A 23,038-nucleotide genomic window follows, 5' to 3' on the forward strand; every position below is an offset into this window, starting at 1 on the left:
TATTACCAAACCTTTTTTCCTCCCATTTAGCATGCACCCAAAATCCACTGTCTTGTTTATTACACCTTTTCTCTACATTCTTTTGCTGTTCATGGATATTTTTTATCATTTTCTTCTATTTGTTCCTCCCTTCAATTGGGTTTGATTTTTTGAAAACATAAAAACAAATATTTGACAATGTTCTGTTTACTTGAATTTGCACATTGTACTGAATAGGTCAGTTTAGATAAAAATATATTCAATCACATGAAAGAAAAATGAACTTAAAAGCCATGAAGTTTACTGATATGAAATCCAAAATAATTAGCTTGATAACCTTTTGTCAGTAAAAACATTAATTTAAATTGCAGAGGTTATTAAAGAATTTGTAGAAAAATATATATTTTTAAATACCAAATTAAAAAAATGATATATATATATATATATATATACACACACACACATGTATGTATATATATATATAACATTTTTAGAAAATAGCGAAACAAGTATAAACTTACTGGAATGTTTATTTAGATGTATTTATACATTTGTTTAAAGAATTTGTTTAAAGAACTAGTTAAATAGTGACCAAGTTAAAAAAAGATTTTTAAATATAATTTGAAAAATAGGTATCACAAACCAGACTAGTTTATAGTGTGAAAACATCAAAATATATTAAAATTCCCTTCAACTTTAACTTGATATCTCATTTATTTTCAGGGGTATTTGGATGTAAACAAAATTAATATTTTCTCTATATGAGTGTATAGTTTTCTTCTCTTTTGTCATTAAGTTTTTGTTTTTCCAGATTACTTCAAGTTAGGTTAGTATTTTTGGAGACTGATGATTTTTTTATGTAAAACAAGTAAATGTTGATCTTTATCAAATTTTGTGTGTGTGATATTGTGTATCAGTGTATATATAACTGTCCCATTATAAAAGAAAAACTATTTTGTGATTTATTTTTATTTTTTTTATTTACAAGATCATGTTACATCCACAAGAATTTTTCACTTGTGAGAAACCCACATTTCTAGTTATACACTGAAAATTGACTTCTAGATCAAAAATACAAAAGACGGCAATTTTTTTGATTTCCAATGAAACGGTCCTAATTCATAGAAGTAACCAAAATAAATTTATCATTGGTTTTTACAAAGATCTATGTGGTCGCATTAAAAGCTTTCATATATGGTTTGGGATATCTATTATTATTGTAAACTTGAGTTTGGAAAAATATGCTTAATATATTTGTATATGATCACGTCTAAAAAGATTTCAAATTTTGTTCTGTGCATTTTTCAGAATTTATCACTTTTTTTTTTTTTTTTTTTTTTTTTTTTCACTTGAATTTTATAGATTTTGTTAAAAATAATTGAATTCTCATATCCAGCTTTTAAATGATGTCACAAATTATATAAATTTGATCTTAATAAAAGATAGTTTAAGTATTTATTATGACTTTAATATAAATCTGTCATTATATACATTATAAGTTGCTTTATTTTTTTTTATATGTAGTTAAGTAGTTGTCTTCCATGAACTTTATGACCTCGCTGTATACATTAGCAAAAGATCATGACATTACTCAAGATTAAATGAGAAATTCTATTTTCTTCTTAGCTCAACCCATAATATCGTGTTAGATTTATTTTTTTCATTTATTTATTTACATTTTATATTCAATTTTGTGGATGGAGGTCAAAGATGTATTCAGTATTGATTTGAAATAAATTATGGTAAATTTGTATGACCCCCCCCCCTCACCCTGTGTACTCTTATTTCAAGTTTTGAAACGATTAACATTGTATATTTTATTTTTACTTTTTTCTAAAATTTCGAAAAAGGTAAAACTTGTTTCCTTTATATTAATGTCTGACACGAACAAACCACACAATATTATTGTGTGCTCTTTGATCTAATTGGAATACAATTGTCCAAGTATTTGGGAAATATACTTTATGAATTTTTTTTTGGGGGGGGGGGCTCTATTTCAAAATTATAAAAATGTTTTCTCACAGAAATGTAGCCTCCCTAGTATTGTCCATTTTAGATAAAGTATGTCATTTTGATCAAAGTATCATGGCTAATATTGTTATCAACAAATACCACGGGAACAACTTCCTAGTCTGCACACAATTGGTTATATATCAAAGTTTTAGCTACTCTTTACCTATGAATTTTGATATGTGGCAATGTGGATAGTTTTTAATGTTTATATTCTGAAACCCAACTGCACTATTCATTTAATGATGTATTAGAATACTGTCTTTTTGACAAAAATTATATTCCTTAATTATTACTATGAATGAATGGAGTATACTTCCCTTGTGAAGGTCTTACGTGGGAACTGGTATAACATTTTTCTATTAGATACTTTCCACAACTCTCCACATCTCATGACTTGTGCACTCCCCCCCTTTTTTTTTTCCACAAGTAAAATAAAAAAAAAAAACTTTACATCTGATTAAGGTGTTAAGTTCTCTGCAAAAGAAAAGATAATTTCTTTGATTTTGTGACAGTGAATTTGGCAACCTCTGGAAATCGTGTTAATTCAGCAGCTGCATGTTAGTGTGTGAAAAATGTATGTTATCATCAATAACATCAGTAGCATCATCATATTCTGTATAACATCTGCTTTACATGTTGGCATGTGTTGAATAGCTTTTAGAAATTCACTTTTAAACCATTTTTAACCTGTCTTGGGCCAGGTCTTTATTTAAATTCTCTTTCTCTCAACTTCATCTTTATCAGTTTCTCATGTTTTTCGTACATTCTGAATATCCTCTACTTCAAACACTCATTGATTCTTTCAATATGACCATACCAAAAGTTTCCTGGTCTGCACACATCACTTACATGGTCTAAATTCAATCTTCCTTTCATCAAATCTAAGCCTTTCTTTGATTTGTATTACATATCCTTAGCAGCATTCTTGTATCATTTCTCTTCATGTAACCCTCATTGGCCATTAAGGGTTAATCCTCCCACCTCCACTTATTCATTTATCAAAAAAATAAATAAATGTGATCCTTTCCCATGGCGAAAAGGTTATATGACTCAGCATAAGTGATAATTAGTAACATAGTTACTAACCCTAGTACTCGTGTGTTATTTCAAACGACAAGCCATCTAAAGGCCATAGTAATTTCATCACTTTTTACAAACTAGAGCATCTCATTGAATAAGAGGTTAGGGTGGTATCTAAATGCATAAACAAACCTCCCTCTTGTTTAATCAAAGAATGGAACATTAAAGTTAGTATGTGCGTGTGTGTGTGTATCCATATATGCTATTAGATTTAAATATAAGATTAAAGGTTGTTAAACCAAACCTAATGATAAAAATAAAATAGTAGATAAAAAAAACTAAGATGTAATATTGGGGGAGGGGGTAATCTATTACATTCATGTACATGTACTTGATTCTTGATGCTTTAGTTAAGTAGTTTCCATAGCAACTGTTAATATATTGGAATGGAATGCATTGGCAGAAAGATAAACTCATATATCATTTTATTTGGAAACTAACTCTACAATATATATATATATATATATATATAATAATAATTGTAATCTCGATTAAATTTAGCATATATTGGTTTTTGTCTCAAAGTATTTAATTAACCATGTATTTTTCATGGAGTACTACTCGTTTTTAAGAATTGCAAATTTTTATTTATTTTTTTTTTTTTTAATTTATTTATTTTTTCTCCTGAAGAGTTTAATCTGAAAAAAAAAAATCTATGGCTAATAATGGGACTAGATGTTCTGAAACGAGTACCATTTTTCTAAGTATTTGATTATATCAGGTTGACAAGAAAATTTTTGCGATTTTTAACTTTTAAATTCAAATGAACATATCTCGGTTCAAACAAAAATTTATTGATCAAAATCAACACACTTTTGCCAATGCAAAACGAGTGTATTTATGCCAGTAACATAAAAATCTTGTGCTCTGGTGGCGATGAAGTCGCTGAAGGCGTTTTTTATATCGCTTAGGTTTATGAAACCTTTCTCACGCAGAAAGTTGTCGAGATGCTTGAAAAAATGGTAGTCAGTAGGTGAGCAGTCTGGAGAGTATGGTGGATGAGGTAATTTCGTAGCTCAATTTGTTCAACTTCTGTAGGGTCAATTTAGCAACATGCAACCAGGCATTGTTGTGGAGGAGAATTGGGCCTTTTTGTTGGGAATTATCAAAGTTTCTGATACACTTCATCCATTTTTTGACAGTATGTCACCTCTGTAATGGTTTGCCTGTATTCAAAAAAAAAAGTCTAATGGATGAGACCGGTCACAGACTACTAAACAGTCAGAATGACCTGTTGGTGCAACTCTGGCTTCACGAAGTGTTGTGGAGCTTCGTCGAAATCTAACCACTAAGCTGAGAATCTCCAGTTCTTATAAAGAACCCACTTTTCAAGTCGAGAAAACAGGTCATTCTTGTTGTGTAAAAGAGATGACACTTAATAGCAACACGCTTTTGGTTGTTGTTCAATTTATGAGGAAGCCATTTATCAAGTTTTTTTGGGGTTTTTTTTTTTTTTGTTCCAATCTCTGAAGTGGTTGAAAATCATTGTATACGTTGCATCTAATTCAGAAGCAAGTTCTCTAACAGTTGTGCATGGATTGGCTTCGACTAAGGCTCTTGGTTGATTGTGTCAACATCTGATGACTGACCACTATGCTTATCCTCAAGACTCGTCACCGCCACAAAATTTCTTAAACCACCATTGTGCTATGCGTTCAGTAATGGTTCCTTGGCTAAACGCTTCATTGATATCACAAGCTGTTTCAGCAGAGCTTGAATTGAAATATGAAAATTGTGCAAATTTGCTTTTCTTCCATCTAGAAAAGATATAATTGTTTTAAAAAGATTGTAATTTAAACAATTAAAGCGTGAAAAACGCTCTTTAAAATGATATGTAAAGTAAAGGTATTATAACGGAAACTTTTGAAAATACATCATTTGAAATCCAAATTAAAAATTCCGCAAGAACTTCTCAACCTAATAAGGTGTACATAAAACATTTAAAAAAAAAAAGAAAAAAAAGCCTTTTAAATTAACTATATGCTAGTGCGAACCTATATATATTGAGAATAAGCTTTGTCACTAATTGCTATAAAATTGTAACAAAAAAGAAAAAAATCTGTATGATGTACATACCTATGACAAAACAAAAATGTATTCCAAAAATCACATGAATTAATCAAGTAGTTTTATTTTTAAATAAGAAAATCAAATTTTATGTGTATTAAAGTCATTATGTCATCTGCCATTTTGAAAAAAATATTAGAGAGATAATTCAACAATTCATACTTACTAGAGTTATGTTGTAATGCCTATGAATGCCCATTAATCGGTCAAAAATGATTTCCTTAATAAAAATAAAACTATTTAATTAATTTATATGATTTTTGGAAGATATTTTCATTTCATAAATCGTACCGTTTTTTTCTTCATTTTTTTTTTTTTATTTTTAAATATGAGAATTCTGGATACGAACCACATAGTTAATGCAGCATAGTCAAAACTAAAATAAGTTTGAAGTTTTGAATGTCTAAAAATTTTCTACCTTTTTTGTAAAATATCATTTAGTTAAATGGTTGACTCTTGAGTCGGTCATTGATTTGTATAGTTAAAAAAAACTGAGTAATATGAAATTTATTAAATGCAAAGAAACAGCTGATTCAAGCTAGAATAGTCATTTTAAAATATTTTATGTACACTCTATTATCAATTAAAATATATGCCTATTGTAAATTTCCTCTGAAAATATATTCATTATTTCTTTTATATTTTTAATTTCAGCAAGCTAAAAAGAAAGGAAAAATGTATCCTGGAATGGTAAGTTCTTTTTGATTTTGCTACAATTTTCTTTTTTTCCATCAAATATGATTTGCCATCAATAAGTTTCCAGACTTTTTTCGTACATGCATTTAAAACTGTCATAAACTCTTGAAAATTCAGTATATTATTGTATTGCCATGCATCTTATAAGATGACTGACCAATTTTTATGCTCTGCAATTAAAAAGAATAAAAATAGAATAGTTTTTAAGTAATCTTTTAATTTTACGAGGTGCCTTAAATAAGTTTCCAGACATTTTTTGAATAGGCATTTAAAATTGTCATAGACTCTTGAAATGTTCTTGCTATACATTTTATGAGATGACTGATCAATTTTTATGATTTCAGGTTCAAATGAACAGCTACAGTAAGAATTAGAATACGTCCTACCGATTGTTACAGCTGGTGAATTCCAAAAATGCAATCTGGATGTGAGGGCTGATTAGAATAAAGACATGCAATAAAATTGTTTTAAACTTGGAAAAAATGCCACAGAAACATGAAATACTTCAGATTACTTTTGGACCATCTTGCATAAAGCAAGCATTTTTTTTTTTTAAGTGGCATAAGAGATTCAAGGAAGGCGTGGAGTCTGAGGGATGAGAGGTGTGAGGAGGAGTAAAGTCAGAACACCACAAATAAAGAAATTCATTGGTAAGGACAATTGTATGTCTATAGAGACAATGTGTGCTCAGTTTGATGTCAATTGTGGGAACTGTACACACAATTATTTATGAGGAATTGAAGATGTAGAAGATTTGTGTGAATGCACTAATCCACATCTCCATCCTTGTAAAGAGACTATTTAACCAAGATGGGCATCAAGACAGTTCCTCACCCTCTATATAGTCCAGACCTTGCTCCCTGTGACTTTTGGTTATTTCTTAAGCTCAAGGAAAACCTTAGAGGCTGTCATTATGAAACGATTGAAGAGATGAAAAAGGGTCATTTTCATGTTTACATGAAAAGGACTTCCAGAAGTTGTTGGAATGGTACAAGTGCATTGCAGCCAGAGGAGATTACTTCAAAGGGGACAAGAATTTCATGTGTGTACTATCAATAGAAGTCCCCATACGAAAAAAAGTCTGGAAACTTATTGGAGGCACCTCATAATTTGATTGCCAATTTTTAAATCATACAGGATCTAAAAATGTTTATTCTATGTTGCTTAAAAGTGAAAAAAGTAAATATAAGTTCAAATATAAATTTTTATAACAGTTTTCTCAATAGCTCACTAGTGTAGCATTAGAATATAAATATTTTTTATACTATATGAACCGCCTTGAATGCAGGGAAAAACTCAAAATTCACAAAAAAATCATTTTTAATTTTCCATTCAGAGCATTCAATTGTTTCAGCCTACCACTAAAAGTCAGTTACAGTACTAATCAGGACTCTGCACTGGACTACTGAAATTTCTGAAACTCTGACTAGTGAAGTCTTATTCCAATAATAATTTATAGCATTTTTTTTTCCATTAATACTAGTAAAAGATTTCTTAAGAGGCTGGCGTCTGACCATTTCAAATTTGACCTGTCTGTGTTGTATGTTTGACTACAAACTGTGTAGCCCTGGTTAGCACCTTTATATCCTGTGAGGAACAACTCGCATAGCTTGTGCAAAACAATTCTATATATTTATTATACTCTTTATATATTTATTATACTCTTTATATATTTATTATACTCTTTATATATTTATTATACTCTTTATATATTTATTATACTCTTTATATATTTATTATACTCTTTATATATTTATTATACTCTTTATATATTTATTATACTCTTTATATATTTATTATACTCTTTATATATTTATTATACTCTTTATATATTTATTATACTCTTTATATATTTATTATACTCTTTATATATTTATTATACTCTTTATATATTTATTATACTCTTTATATATTTATATATTTATTATACTCTCTATATATTTATATATTTATTATACTCTCTATATATTTATATATTTATTATACTCTCTATATATTTATATATTTATTATACTCTCTATATATTTATACATTTATTATACTCTCTATATATTTATACATTTATTATACTCTCTATATATTTATACATTTATTATACTCTCTATATATTTATACATTTATTATACTCTCTATATATTTATATATTTATTATACTCTCTATATATTTATATATTTATTATACTCTCTATATATTTATATATTTATTATACTCTCTATATATTTATATATTTATTATACTCTCTATATATTTATATATTTATTATACTCTCTATATATTTATATATTTATTATACTCTCTATATATTTATATATTTATTATACTCTCTATATATTTATATATTTATTATACTCTCTATATATTTATTATACTCTGTGCATATTTATTATACTCTGGTGTTCTGACTTTACTCCTTCCACACCTCATCATCCCTCACATATTCTCTGCTTTCCTTGAATCTTATGCCACTTAAAAACTGATGCTCGATTCATGCAAGATGGTCCAAAAGCAGTCTGAAGCATTCCATACGTTTGTGCCATTTTCCCCAAGTTTAATACAGAATTTTATTGCATGTCATTCTTATAAAGTGTCCTAACATTCAAATTGCATTTTTGAAATTCACCAGCCGTAACAATGAAGCTTCAGTAGAGTGTACTCCAATTCTTGCTGTAGCTGTTCGTTTGAACCTGAAATCATAAAAATTGGTCAGTCATCTCATTGGATTTATAGCAATAACACACTAAATTTTCAAGAGTTTGACAATTTTAAATGCCTGTACAAAAAGTTTGGAAACTTATTGAAAGCACCTCCATATAAGTTCATCCCTAACCATATTCACTTTGATTCTTCAAAAAGTCCAAATGTTATTTCTCTTTATTTTCTCCTCAAATAGATACTAGAATACAGTGGCCAAGTTAATCACGTTAAGAATAAAAAAGATTACCAATGCCAAAGAGTAATGTTTTCTAGGAATGGTGTCACTGGTGTCGTGTTTCCATTTTCCTGTTTTTGGAGTAATTATCATACTCTCTGTGAAATTTCCTTAATTCAATGTATTTTAGGGATATAAATAATTATCCTACCTATAGAATTATATTTGACAAGTTTATTTGGCATTAAATGGCCCATAGATGGTTGATATGCCATAAACCAAACAAAAATACACCCTAACTTTAAAGTGTCATGATGTAATTTATTGCACTGTTAATTTACTTGCCTTTGGAAACAAAATACATAGTTCATCCCTGAGCTATAAAATAAATTCTCTAGTTAAGACAACTCTTGTAAGTGCCATCCGTTTCCTTTGCTATCACTTGACTCTCTTCTAATTGGCATCTTGACATTCTTAACAATTTAAAATGTAATCCAACTACTATTATAGATAATATAATTTTAATAGCCCCTTTAGCACTTCCAACATGAAGGGTGTATCATGCCAAATTAACAATTCTGTTTAGATCTTTAAAGTTGATAAGTGGCCAACAGATAAATTCTTAGTTATAATATAAAGATTTTAAATTGTCATCAGCAGCATTTCAACGTGGCCAATATATTGCAAATATAACCTCGAATGTTAAAGAGTTTGTTTTGAGAGTTCAATTCTAATTGTTTTCTATTTCAGGGCTATCCTGGTTCCGGTGGCTACCCTAGCCAACCTATGTACCCCCAGGGTGTTGTACCCCCTCCTTCTTCTGGTTATCCTGGATCTGTACCTACTGGTTATCCTCCACAAAGTGGGACCGGTTACCCACCTCAACCAGGTTATCCTCCTCAAGGTATTTGCCAAACTTTGTTTTCGTTTTAACATACCACATTCATGATTATTTGCCCAGCTTTGCACAAGCATAGTAATGTCATCAGTCAAATGGTTTACCAATTATTTCATAAAGCTATTCTCGTCTGCTTAAAAAATATTTAATCTGCTCTGAAGATGTCTAATAATGACTGTAACCTGTATTTTATTTCTCTTAGTCTGCCTGTCTGTTCCACTTTTTCTTGGAAACTACTGGTAGATCTGACTGAAATTTTGTAAAGTAAATTGATGGTTGAATATGGTTACATCTGTATTCATTTTTGCATTAAATACTAATCCGTATTATTCCCTAACTGTATCGAACAGACACCATAATTCTTAATCCTTATAACAAAAATCTAACAAAATTTCAGGTCGGACTAGTAGTTTCTGAGAAAAAGTAGAATGAACAGAATGACAAACTAAGAAAAATATAATATAGATATTCTTCTTAGTATGTCTGTCTTTCCATTTCATTTTTGTCTGAAACTACTGGGCCGATTTTGCTCAAATTTTGTATGGACCTTTATCATGATAAGGTGCAGTGATCTAGTATTTGATCGATGCACAGTTAGGATTATTGCAAAAATGAGCATATTTAATCGTATTCAAGCCTATCCTTGTTTTATCGTTATTTTCATGGCAGGTGCTCGTCTGAACTCCAATCCCTGGTCCCCCCTCGCCAATCTTTCACGAAAAACACCCGTCTAGCTGAATCCACTGTGAAAAATTTCCCCCACTCTATATCTGTGCCTAAATCAAAACACGGATTTCATGAACAAAGCTTCTTTCTTAGAACTGCACGCCTGTGGAACTCTGTTCCGTCTGCCTGCTTCCCTCAACTTGGATGTCTTCAAGTCTAATGTTAACAAATTCCTAATGAACCGCCCCCTTAAGTAAACACTTCATCAAATCTCCTCACTAACGTAATGTACTTGCAATAACCCTTATCCCTGAGTGGCTTCCGGGCCTTGATAAGTGGTGATCTCTGTGTAAAAAAAAAAAAAAAAATTCAACTATTAATTTGGCATAAAGCACTCACCTGGGCTATAATCTTTGCCGATTTTTAATGGGCTAAAAAGTTTAGTTAATGATATATCAACTAACTTTGTATGAAAATAAAAGCAAATGATAAACTTGTTTGAAGACAAATTTACATAGTCATTAAAAATACAATGAATAAAGAAATGAATTAAATTTTTTTCCCCCACAATATAAGCATTGTATAAATTTGGTTTGGTATTTCTAAGTTGAAAAAAAAAAACAATACAATGCAGATTTATTTTTTAAAGAGAAATTACATAATTATAAAACTCAAATGACCTTGTAATGGGTGTTGTAACACACATCTGGTTTATGACTTCCGGTTGCACATGCGTACATAGACATAAATCCATAACAGCGTAAATGCAATTTTCTTACAAATAAATCTACTTTCACCCATTAACAACCATAAGAGCATTTTACAACGGTGATTTACCCACCACCTTTTTATTTATTTATTTTTTTTTAATACACCTTTCTTAAACATTTATACATTTTCTTCTACACTATCAACATAAATAAATAACCCCAAAAATGTTTTTAATTTGCGTTACAGATAATCAACGTGACAATAAAACATTGTTTTATTGTGTACGTTTTCAGGGTCCCAATTGTTTTTTTTTTTTGTTTTTTTTTGTTTAAATTATCCAAATAAACAATTGTTAATACTTTCTGCTTTTTTTTTTTTAATTTTTTTTTTTTTTTTTTATCGTTCATTTGCGCATTGTCTTAATTAGTTTTATTGATCTTATTATTAACATATAAATTAAATATTTGATGCCATGGGTCATGAATGTTTTCTTAAAATAAATGAAAAAAGTTGTATTTTATTTTCATTTTCTATTTAAAAAGCCATTCTTAACATGGGGAGAGTTTTTAACTATTCTGTACTTTCAACTAAAAAGTTCATTTAAAAAAGATATATCAAAATTTGAATTTAACTTTAAGTAATATGGTATCTGTTCAGTGCACATTTACCTATAAGTATGGCCAACCAATTATAATACAATGGCTGTAAGTTTTTTTATTTCAAAAATAAACAATTATAAACAGAACGACTCATAAATCTATCTATATTTTTTTCATTTTAATATACTTTCATAGAAATGTTTATGTCACAAAAAACTTTTTTTTTTTTTTTTTAATGTCACAAGTGCCACGCTCATACATTAATTCCATAGCTAATATAACATACTGACCCAACGGGTCACGGGTAGTCTAGTATTTATTTAAAATCCATTTTGTTTTAACTATATAACATCTTCAGGCATAGAATTTTTTTTTTTTTTCTACCTTGTGGCATGGTGTCACTAGAAAAGTGAAGTCTGTATTATCTTCAACAGTTGTTTTTGTTTTGTTTTTTTTTTCCAATGCCTGATGTCGATAAATAAACATTTAAAAAATAATTGCATTTTGCATTGGTTTCCTAAACTTTACAAATTCCAGTTCGAATGAAAAAATACTTATCTAAATGAATAAATGCAGAAATTGGGTTTCTTTCTATTGGTGAAGTCAAAATGCTCGATTTCAAATGAATTCAACTTTACACCATGGATGCAGTTTTTTTATATACTGCTTATGTATGTGTGATGTCAGTCGCAAGATTAACTAATTTGCATATAAGTTTTGAAAATTAATTTTATTATTTGTTGTATTTTAATTAAACGATTGTGTTGGTCGTAATTTTGTGAGCAAAAGTTTAGTATTTTTGTTCACGTGTTCCCCCCCCCCTTTTACTTTGAGTAGGAGACTGATATGATTTTAAATAAGTTGTGATCTATTTCTAATTAAAAAAAAAAAAAACAAATCCCCCTTTATACATATGCCATCACTGAGGCAAATTGATTTTTTTTCTTTTATTTCCTTTTATATACAGCTATTTTTAAGATAAATAAATTAGTCTCAAAATTATAATATTTATCTATAAATAAATGTCACCCTTTGGTTTTGTATTTATAACAAAGATATGGATGAAATGCTTGTTAAAAATTTTGTTTCAAGTATTTTATGTAGTAAACTTAGCAAAGTCATCTAGTTATAATAATAATAAATCTAGCCCATAATCTATATATTCATACTGTAGTATCGTTAAACGTACATATGTATGTGTGTCATTTCCATAGTATAAATTATTCGATCGGGAGATCCTATATATTACAAAGGAGAATAGAAGGTGATAACATACTTCGAAATTTAAATAAGTATATAGATATGCTAATTTAATGTTCATAGTATATTATCACCTTCTTTATATCCTCCTTTTTGATTAAAAGGCTCTTCTGATCACCAAAGACGCACTGTAAAAAAATAAAAATAAATAAAATGTTTTTTGGCCATAGGTGAAACTAAAATATACCTTTTTGGTCTTCTGGGTAAGATCCAAAGGTAGTATTTGTTTTGTCTAAAGATAGTATAATGATATTGTGAGATTTCCGTTCGCGCCAATAGAAATATCACAGACTCCAATAAGGATACTGAGGATAAACCCTGATAACCAGATATATTCTAACACTACATTAACTATATTACTTTAATAAATACTTTTACAGTTTTGACAAAGGGGATACACTAATATCGTGGGATCTCCATACACGCTAAACTAATACCATCAGAGAAAGATGCCTACAATTTGCTGGTCATTGTCTGAGGCGCAAGCATGAATTGGTGAGTGATGTATTGCTATGGACTCCACGACATGGACGCGCAAGCAAAGGACGACCTAGATCCACGTACATCCAGAAAATAGCACACGATGCCAACTTTGGGACAAAGATTTTTCAAATTCAAATATTATAAATATTAAAATTAAATATTTATTGGCTCGTATGATTGTTTCAGTCAGTGAGACTACCCTCGTGGCACAATACAATCAACTATTAAAGTATCTACATTTTTTAAAAAAATTTTTAGCGGGTATGAGCCAAATTTATGAATTTAAAAAAAAATCTTACTTTATAAATTTGGCTTAAACCATTCAGCATAAAGATCTACAATAATGCTGTCTTTGATACCAAAACGTTTACTATCTATAAATAAAAATTTCAATATTAATATTTTGTACATTTGTTTTATACAATCAACTATTAAAGTATCTACATTTTTAAAAAAATTTTAGCAGGTTAACTATTAAAAATTTATACATTAACATTTTTTTTTTTTTCTTAACTGTATTTATAGTTTTTTTGAAGTAAATAAGTTAATTACAATGTATAATATGAAAACTCTGATAATCTTGTGTGCATATTAAATGTTTTAGACAGTAGGATGGAGAGGAAAGCACCAGGAAAAAGAAATTTAAGAGAAAGAAGACGTAGGAGAAGGATAGAGTAAGCAGATAATTAAAGAAAAACAAGACAATAACAGCAACATAAATAAGGAAGAGTAAAAGGATGTTAAAAAAAAAAACTTACAGAACATTATGATAATAGTATACAAAGGTGCTTAAGTTCATTTGGAGAAAAACAAAATGGTAAAAAATTTATCAATATAGATATGGTTTTCCTTCTCCTTTATTTTAAATATTTGTATTACAATATTATAAAGTAATGTATTCATCTGTTTGACATTTTTCTAATAGTTAATAATTACGTCATTGTTTGGTCCTGGAATTATTAATTCAGCTAGTTGTTGTCTGGTGAACTTTTCTACAAATGTATCGTATTCACCTGTCAAAAGAAAGTTATTCTTCAGAAAACAAAATCTTTAGGTATTGTTTTTAAAATAAATATAAAATCAAATATTTAGTTTAAGGACCCGGACCTATACACATTAATTTTAACTAGAAATTAATAATTGACAATAAATGAAATTTGCTACTGGAACAGTAGCAGAAACTTGCTATAAAGCAAGCAGGTAACAAGATATTGTTTTTGAAAGAAACAACTTGTACATTTGTATATAGTCATGTTAATCAACTATTTTCACTTGTGAGTATTTTATTTTGGCTTTCAGATAATGTTAGATCATCAAGAAAAACATGCACGGTTTCAGACCTTCCTCTCAACAGCTTTTCTGGGTATTACCCTTTCCTCTCCATGATGTGAGGCCCCATTATCTAAATTACATTTAAATCAAATGAATTATTCAATACAATCAAAATTGGATGTTTAATGGCTTAACGCCTCAAATCTTCATTGCATGAAAATCTGCTCTTAATGAAAAGAAACAAAAAACATTTTCCTCACAATAATAACTACACAGTGGACACTTGTTATCATGTCACTATGCAACGTTCGAGAGCCAGATTGCATATTGTTCAATTATCTCTGAGGTGTATACTGGCTGTGACTCTTTTTTGACCTTTAATTCAAAGCTAGCCTAGAATTTAATACGAAGAACCTGCAAGAAAACTTCTTGTTCTAATTTCAGTAACTTGGAGGATTACAATATAACTTCCATAGTCAGCTTTAGGTCTTTGTATTTCTCTATCTTGCATTAGTGGCTTTTTTTTTTTTTTTTTTTTTTTTTTTTTTTCAACCAAAATGAGTTTTGTGCTTGTAAGAACAATGTCCAACTGTTGCCCCTTTTCACTCATAATCTGGGGTGATTATGCCATATTATCCAATTCCTATTTGATCCAAGAATATTTTTGCTGGAAGAGTTAGTTCCTACATTTTGTATAATCTCACTAATCCAAGGAAAATGCTGATATGATAAAGTATATATTTTGAATAGAAATAAGATTTAAGACATTTATTATATAAATAATTAACTACACAGAATTATGTACTTTGTATTAAAAAAAGTTGTTAATCACTCCTGCTCCCCCCCCCCAATGGAATGAAAAACAGATTGGCTTTATTTTATATATATAAGATAAAGTATTATTATTTACATATTTTTAATTTTTTAGAAGTTATATTTCAAAGATCCTCATCTGATTTTTCTTTGTTTTCTCTTCAGGTACCTACCCTCCGCAACCACAATATCCGCGTAAGTATTCTTGGCGCTTTTCATCTATTTAACATTTTATCTTGTTCTTTTTGTGTTTCATACTGTTATCCTCGTGGCTATTCTCACATCATTTTGATTGTATGTTGCTAGCAAAAATAGGAAATGAGTTTAGCAGTACGAAATATGTAAATAGCTTTTCATCTAATAAAAATATTTATTTCCCTATTTACCTGCTTCCCCACAAGGGCTAGCTAGGTATGACACAAGCTTAATTTAATGTGGGGAAAATTAAGCTCCAAAAATGAGCACTCTGGTGGAACCAAAAAAAAAAAAATCTATTTATTATAGATTCACAAACTTCAAAATATTGCAAACATATTGTGACCTCCTGGAATCTTCTGTTAAGTTGACATGAGTTAAACATGGATGCTATAGAAAGTCAAATATACTTTTCATGGAAGTGAGCTGCCAGTCAAAAATAAAATATTAAACAAAGAATATACTTAAAATAGGAATACTAGTGTCTGAAAATGGATCTCCATTTTATAATAAGTGTGAGTTCTGTATTCATGTTGCTAACTATAAATTAGCAAAAGACAATGTTATGTACGTTATATGTATTTTCTTAAGGTAGGCAATTGCAAGTTTGAAGTAACTTAATAATAGGAACAACCTTCCTTTAAGAATTTTCATAGAAAACCTTGAAAACTTTCCCCTCAAACATTAAAATTATGGGTCTTAGAATTGTAATTGTGAGTTTAAATACTATATATCAGACACCAAGTTCCATACATCCATCTCCACTGGTCACAGTAATGTGTAGAATTTAAATAAAATGATAAATTTCCAATCAAGCACTTTTGTTTTCTGCTAATAAGAGACACATTCTGTGTGTGTGTATTTCTCCAAAACCTTTGATCTTGACAGAGGGGAAACTAAAATTTGCTTCTATTGTTTCAAATGATCTGAAATAATAGCAAGGGGAGACTTTATTCCAAATATTTCTTGTGTTATATCTCCCCTCTTTTGGAAATAGGGTACAATTATGAATATCTCCAGTATCAAATAAGCCTTGTACACTGAAATTTACTTTATGTATGAAAACCAAGGAGGGTAAATATAACATACGAGAAATATTTCGAATCTAGTCTCTCTGACTGTTATTTCAGATCATTTGAAACCATAGGAGCAAGTTTTAGTCTCCCCTCCATCAAGGCCAGAGATTTGGGGGAAATATCAGATATTTTGTAATTCATATGCAAAACTAGGAAAACAAATGACTGAAACATTTTTTGTCTGTAAAAGTGTCAAAAATAGACTCTGGATGATCCTTGTAATGTGCGACTTTAAGGGCTAATGTTACATAGCCCACTACACAATTCAGGTCATTAACTTTCCAACAAGCCTTCTTTTGTTAAATTCTGATCAATAGTCACTGAGATTTCTAACTTATAAAATTTTCAAAAAGAGGTTGTGTGTGTGTGTGTGTGTGTGTGTGTGTGCGCGCGCGTGTATATATATATATATATATATTCATGACTGCTTTGTTTTGCATCTGTGGATTTGTTTTCATGTTTATTATCGTGTGTATTCATTGAATTGTAGCATCATCACTATCGTCATGACCATTGAGGAATTATACCGTTTTTTTAAAATGCTTCTCTCAATTTAAAAAAAATAAAAGAAATAACAAAAAAAACAAACATGTTGCATGCATGGGATTTGTTTTATCTGGGGTGGAGAGGGCTCCAGAAAGCCATGGTGAAGGAAGCCTCTCTAGGAGAAGCAAATCTCTGATCTAAAAAAACAAAGCAGAAGACCAGTACCCGCATTAAGCTGGTCTGTAGTTTGATTTGTTGCTGGCTATCTTGCTCTTGCTTGTTGCTGGATATCAACATTTTGAGCCGAGAGAGAGACTAGCTGTCGTACAAAGCTAAATCTCTGGAATAACATCTTTGTACAGATACTTCCTCAGACATTTGTCAAAAAAAAAAAAAAAAAAATGTCCTATTGGTGATGGCTGTCCATAGTAACAGGAACAGAAGATATTATGCTAAACGACACCCACTCCAGCTCTGTTGCTGGAATGTGAGAACACTTATTGACAATGGTAAAAGACTAGAACGGAAGACTGCAATTTTGACTAAGGAATTGCAAAGATACAATAGACATTGCTGCACTCTCTGAGACATGTTTCGCAGGTGAGGATCAACTGGTTGAGTGCGAGTCGGGCTACACGATCTTCTGGTCTGGTAGAGCTGAAAAGGAGAGGCATGAGGCTGGTGTTGGTTTTGCAGTTAAGAACTCCTTAATTGACAAGATCGAACAGCCAGTAGCCATAAATTACCGTGCAATGACATTGAGAATGCCCCTTGCTGCTGGTCGTTATATGAATGTTCTTTCTGTCTATGCGCCGACTCTTACTTCGCCTGAAGACGATATTACTTCCTTTTATCATATGCTTAGATCTGTTATCACCGGTTTGCCAAGCGCTGAGAGTTTGGTGGTTCTTGGTGACTTCAATGCACGGGTTAGATCAGACAATGAGACTTGGTCTCCATTGGGTCCATATGGCATTGGTAGAGCCAATTCAAATAGTATGCTGCTTCTCCATCTCTGCAGTGAACTAAATCTTGTTATCACCAACACTTTTTCCCACCAGAAACACAAGGAGACCTGGTTCCATCCCCAATCTAAACATGGCCATTTGCTTGATTACATACTGTGTAGACGTGGTGATCTTGGAAATTTTTGCAAAGTTAGAGTAATGCGTGGTGCTGACTGTGGTACTGATCATTTAATAGTCAGAGCTAAACTGAGAATTACAGTTTGCAAAAAAAGCCGTTTCAATGGTGTCAAAGTGCCTAAACGTATTGATGTTTTCAAATTGAAGGATCCAGTTGTACGAAGTTCCTTGAAATCTGCTTTCAACGAGGTGGATTTCTCAGATTGTGACTGGGAGACAGTAAGAGATACAATATACCAAAAAGGTGTTGAAGTTCTTGGATTGAAGGTTCCCAGACATAGAGATTGGTTTGCTGATAATTTCGATCAAATTAAGCCTCAAATTGATAGAAAGCGGAAAGCTTATTTGAAACTTCTCAACTCTTCACCTCTGAACGAGCCAGCACTCGCTGCCCACTTTTCTTCTGTTCGGAGTGAGGTTCAGTGTTGTGTGCGCCAAATAAAAAACTAATGGTGGTCTAACCTCTCCAGGGAGATACAGACTGCCAATGATCATAGAGATGTCAAGACATTCTACACTTTGCTTCATCAGGCTTATGGTCCGAAATCCTCTTCAACTACACCACTCCTGGCGAAGGATGGGAAAACCTTGCTGAAAACCTCAGATGAAATTAAGCATCGATGGCATGAACACTTTCATGATCTTTTTCATAACCCATCCAATGTTGATGTTGCTGCAATAGAAAATATCCCTCAATGTTCCTTTTGTCCGGAACTTGATGTTGAACAGACTCTTGTGGAAACAGTTGACTGCATAAAACAGATAAACTCGAACAAAGCCCCTGGGCTGGATGGCATCCCTGTTGAGCTGCTGATACATGGTGGTGTCAATGTACATTGTGTGGTCCACTCTTTGATACTGTCAGTATGGCAGGATGACCCGGTTGCCCAAGATTGGGTAGATGCCATCTTGGTTATGTTGTACAAATGAAAGGGTACAAGATCTGATTGTGGAAATTATCGAGGTATCTCGCTGCTGAGTGTGGTTGGAAAGGTATTTGCACGGCTCTTGCTAAACTGATTGGAAAAGTATGTATGTCCTAATATCCTTCCGGAATCCCAGTCTGGTTTTAGAGGTGGGTGAGGAACTGTGGATATGGTGTTTTCTGCTGGACAGCTCTTGGAAAAATGTATTGAACAGCGTATGCCTCTTTGCCAGGTGTTTGTGGACTTAACCAAGGCGTTTGACACAGTCAACCGTGAGGCTCTCTGGAAAAATTTGGCTGTACACCTGCTTTTACAGACAAGTTCAAGCAACTTCATCATAGTATGAAAGGTCGCGTCAACTTCAATGGTCAGCTTTCGGAAGAATTCCTCATTGATAATGGTGTGAAGCAGGGTGATATAGCTGCACCAACATTGTTTTCGCTCTATTTGACTGCTGTGCTCTGGTTTCCACGATTGTGATATGGGTGTTTATATTAGATTCCGAACGACTGGAAAGGTGTTCAACCTCAGAAGATTCCAAGCCAAAACACTTGTTAGTGATAGACTTGTTAGGGAACTGTTGTATGCTGATGATGCTGACCTGGTAACACACTCCCCAGTAGATATGCAACTAGTGATGGATCTCTTTACAAATGCTTGTACCTGCTTCGGACTGACAGTTAGCATTAAGAAAACTAAAGTCATGTACACTCCCGCTCCCAATGATCTGTATGTGGAACCTGATATCTTCGTCTGTGGAAAGCGCCTTGAAGTCGTAAAATATTTTGTCTACCTTGGGGAGTGCCTTATCAAATGATGGCACTCTTAATGCAGAAATAAGACAGAGAATCAGCAAGGCATCTAATGCTTTTGGAAGGTTACAAGATAGTCTGGTCTGACGGTGATCTGACTCTGACAACTAAAATTTCAGTATATCAAGCATGTGTAGTACCATCCCTACTCTACGCATCTGAAACTTGGACCTTGTACCGGTCACATATAGAATTGCTCGAGAGGTTCCATCAGCACTGCCTTAGACACATTCTTGGTTTAAAGTGGTATAGCTTTGTCCCTGATACATATGTCTTAAAAAAGGCCAAAACAACCAGCATTGCTACCATTGTTATTAAGAACCAGTTGCGTTGGGCGGGTCATCTCATCCGGTTTGAAGACTATCGTCTCCCAAAACAATTGTTCTATGGTGAGCTCTTTCTTGGAAAAAGACCCCAGCACAAGCCCAAAAAACGTTTTCGTGATAGCATCAAGGAGATTCTGGTGAGCTTTCATATTCTTGTTGACAGTTGGGAGTCCCTAGCGTATGATCGCAAGCAGTGGAGGACACTGATATACAGGGGTGCAGAACACTATGAAGCAGCCAAAATAGACCGAGCGAAGCTTAAGAGAGCATGTAGGAAATGCCAAACCTTGCCACCCAACCATGGAGATCTCTGGATCTGTAAGGTGTGTGATCGGGCTCTGTTCTCTGAGGCAGGTTTTGTTAATCACATGAAAGCCCACGATAATACAGGTTCCGCTGCTGTTAGTCTCATACAAATCAGTGAGCGTTTTCAGTGTCATGTCTGCTTGAGGGTGTGCAAGTCGCTGGCAGGGCTAAAAAGTCATATTCGGGCACATGGACTTTTAGTGACTGGGGGAGTGGCTCTCGTCTGACAAGACGTTGCAATCATCATATATATATATATATATATATATATATATATATATTAGCCAAATTGAATTTGAATATTGAAATGCTCATATCTTTGGCTCTATGGGACGAAACTACATGAAAATTTGCAGGCTTTTTGAAGATTATAATACTATTCTAGGGTTAAAATTTTTGACAAGTGGTAAAAAAGAACCTATATTTTCAAACCAATAAAATATCGAAATTTGCCTACATTTGTGTGTGTGTGTGTGTGTATATATATATATATATATATATATATATATATATATATATATATATATATATATATATACGTTTTATTTTTTTTATTACCGTATCTTTCTGTTAAGTGGGTAGCTGAAACAATAATGTAACTTAACAGAAAGATACGGTAATAAAAAATAAAACGCATATTTGCTCTACAACAGTATTGAGCACTTTCTTCAGTTTTTATTAATTACCATTTCCACTATATATATAGCAGTTTTGCTGATTTGGTTGTCTCCCCTGTGGCCTTGCCAGGCCACTTATATATATATATATATATATATATATATATATATATATATAAAAGCTTAATGTCTGTGTGTCTGGTCACGAATAGGCTCCTATATGGTTTACTATTTTAAAAAACTGATTACATATAATGATAGAAGATGTATCGAGACACAGGAATGGGTATGTTTGATCTGGCATAATGATGATTCATTAAAATTGTGGGGTCTGCGTTCGCGCCTGGTCTACAAAGTATGGAAATAAAAAATTAAAAAAAAAAAAACGTTTACAAGTGTTTTTGATATAGATGTACATAAGAATACTTTGATAAGTATGTTTTAACTTAAATAGGGATGGTATGATAAAATTGTGGGGTCTGCGTTCGCGCCTGGCCTCCATAGAATGGAAATAGGCACAAACTTTAATAAAGACTTTTCATATCTGTCTGCATAAGTATACTTTGATTATGTTTTAGTTTGAAGAAATATGATATAATAAAATTATGGGGTGTTTGTTCGCGCCTGACCTCCATAGAATGGAAATATGTCACAAAGTTTAACAAGTTTTTTTAATATAGATCCACATAATATTGTGATAAGTGTTTCAGTGTGAACCGGTATGATATAAATTATGTAGTTTATCTATTTTAGTTTTACTTTCATCATATTTTGCTTTGGTTTTGATACCCCCAAATTTACAACCCTTCCTACAATCCCTATCATAATTTCATAAATCAGAGTCCATTTTCTGTAGGCTGTTTTTGAACCCAGTTAACAACGGGTACTTTTGCTAGTGTGTGTGTGTGTATATATATATATATATATATATACTAGCATGGGTGTCCGGGTGTTTGGAGGTGTATGTTGAGCAAAAAAAAAAAAGTGGTAGTAGGAAGGCAGGCTCAAACCCATACCGTAAAGGCGGAAAAGAATGGGGGGGGGACTGATGTCTTAGCTCTTATGACCACTGCCAAACCGGAAGTCACGTAGGTTTTAATTATGGCTAATCAAAAGGAAAGGATGACTTTCGAAAATACTGGCAAACAAAGCGGTCAAATTTTTTAAAATTTTGACCCCTATTATGACCCCTTATCATTTATTGTTTTGGGCTCAAATCAAGTTAAGTTAGATCCATGTCCAAGGAACCTATATCTAAAATTTCAAGTGTTTAGACCCAGAATTGGTGGAGGAGTTTGGTAGAGTTCTCAAAGGTCAAATCGTTGAACTTTGGCCCCTTAACAGCCAAATTTCTGGCCGAAAACAGGTTACAAAGATTTTCCCGAATCTCAGTACCCTGTATATCAAATTTTGAGTCTGTAGACTGAAAATTGACAGTTATTGTGTAGGGAAATGTACACCGACAGACACGTACACAGACACTTTCACTTTTATAGATATATAGATAGGTATGGGGAATGGTAAAAATTGTCGCCCTAGAAAAGACAGCATGATTCCATTTCTGTTTGATGAACCATTTTTTTTTATTGTGGCAGACCATCTACTAGTTGACCAGTTGTGTACAAATCCCAAGAGCGATAAGAGCCTTCCATTATGTCTGAAAGTGACACACTGTTTAACGAGTGAGATTGGAGATGTGCCGCTGTACAACTCATGCTCTCTAGCGATCAAAGCTATGACAA

At 31.8% G+C, this 23,038-nt stretch overlaps 1 protein-coding gene across 5 annotated transcripts in view; it reads left to right on the plus strand.

Annotated features, from left to right (window-relative positions):
• LOC145247995 (annexin A4-like) overlaps positions 1-23,038 on the plus strand; it is a 149,913-nt gene that overhangs the window by 35,072 nt on the left and 91,803 nt on the right. For all 5 annotated transcript variants that reach the window (XM_080109667.1, XM_080109668.1, XM_080109669.1 and 2 more), the window contains 3 exons: positions 5,794-5,829; positions 9,456-9,609; positions 15,573-15,602. In XM_080109667.1, coding sequence (XP_079965793.1) covers positions 5,794-5,829; positions 9,456-9,609; positions 15,573-15,602 — 220 coding nt within the window. The remainder of the gene's footprint in view (positions 1-5,793; positions 5,830-9,455; positions 9,610-15,572; positions 15,603-23,038) is intronic.

The sequence above is a fragment of the Euprymna scolopes genome, chromosome 26 (genome assembly GCF_053919585.1).
Source record: "Euprymna scolopes isolate OS-2025 chromosome 26, ASM5391958v1, whole genome shotgun sequence".
Lineage (NCBI taxonomy): Eukaryota > Metazoa > Mollusca > Cephalopoda > Sepiida > Sepiolidae > Euprymna > Euprymna scolopes.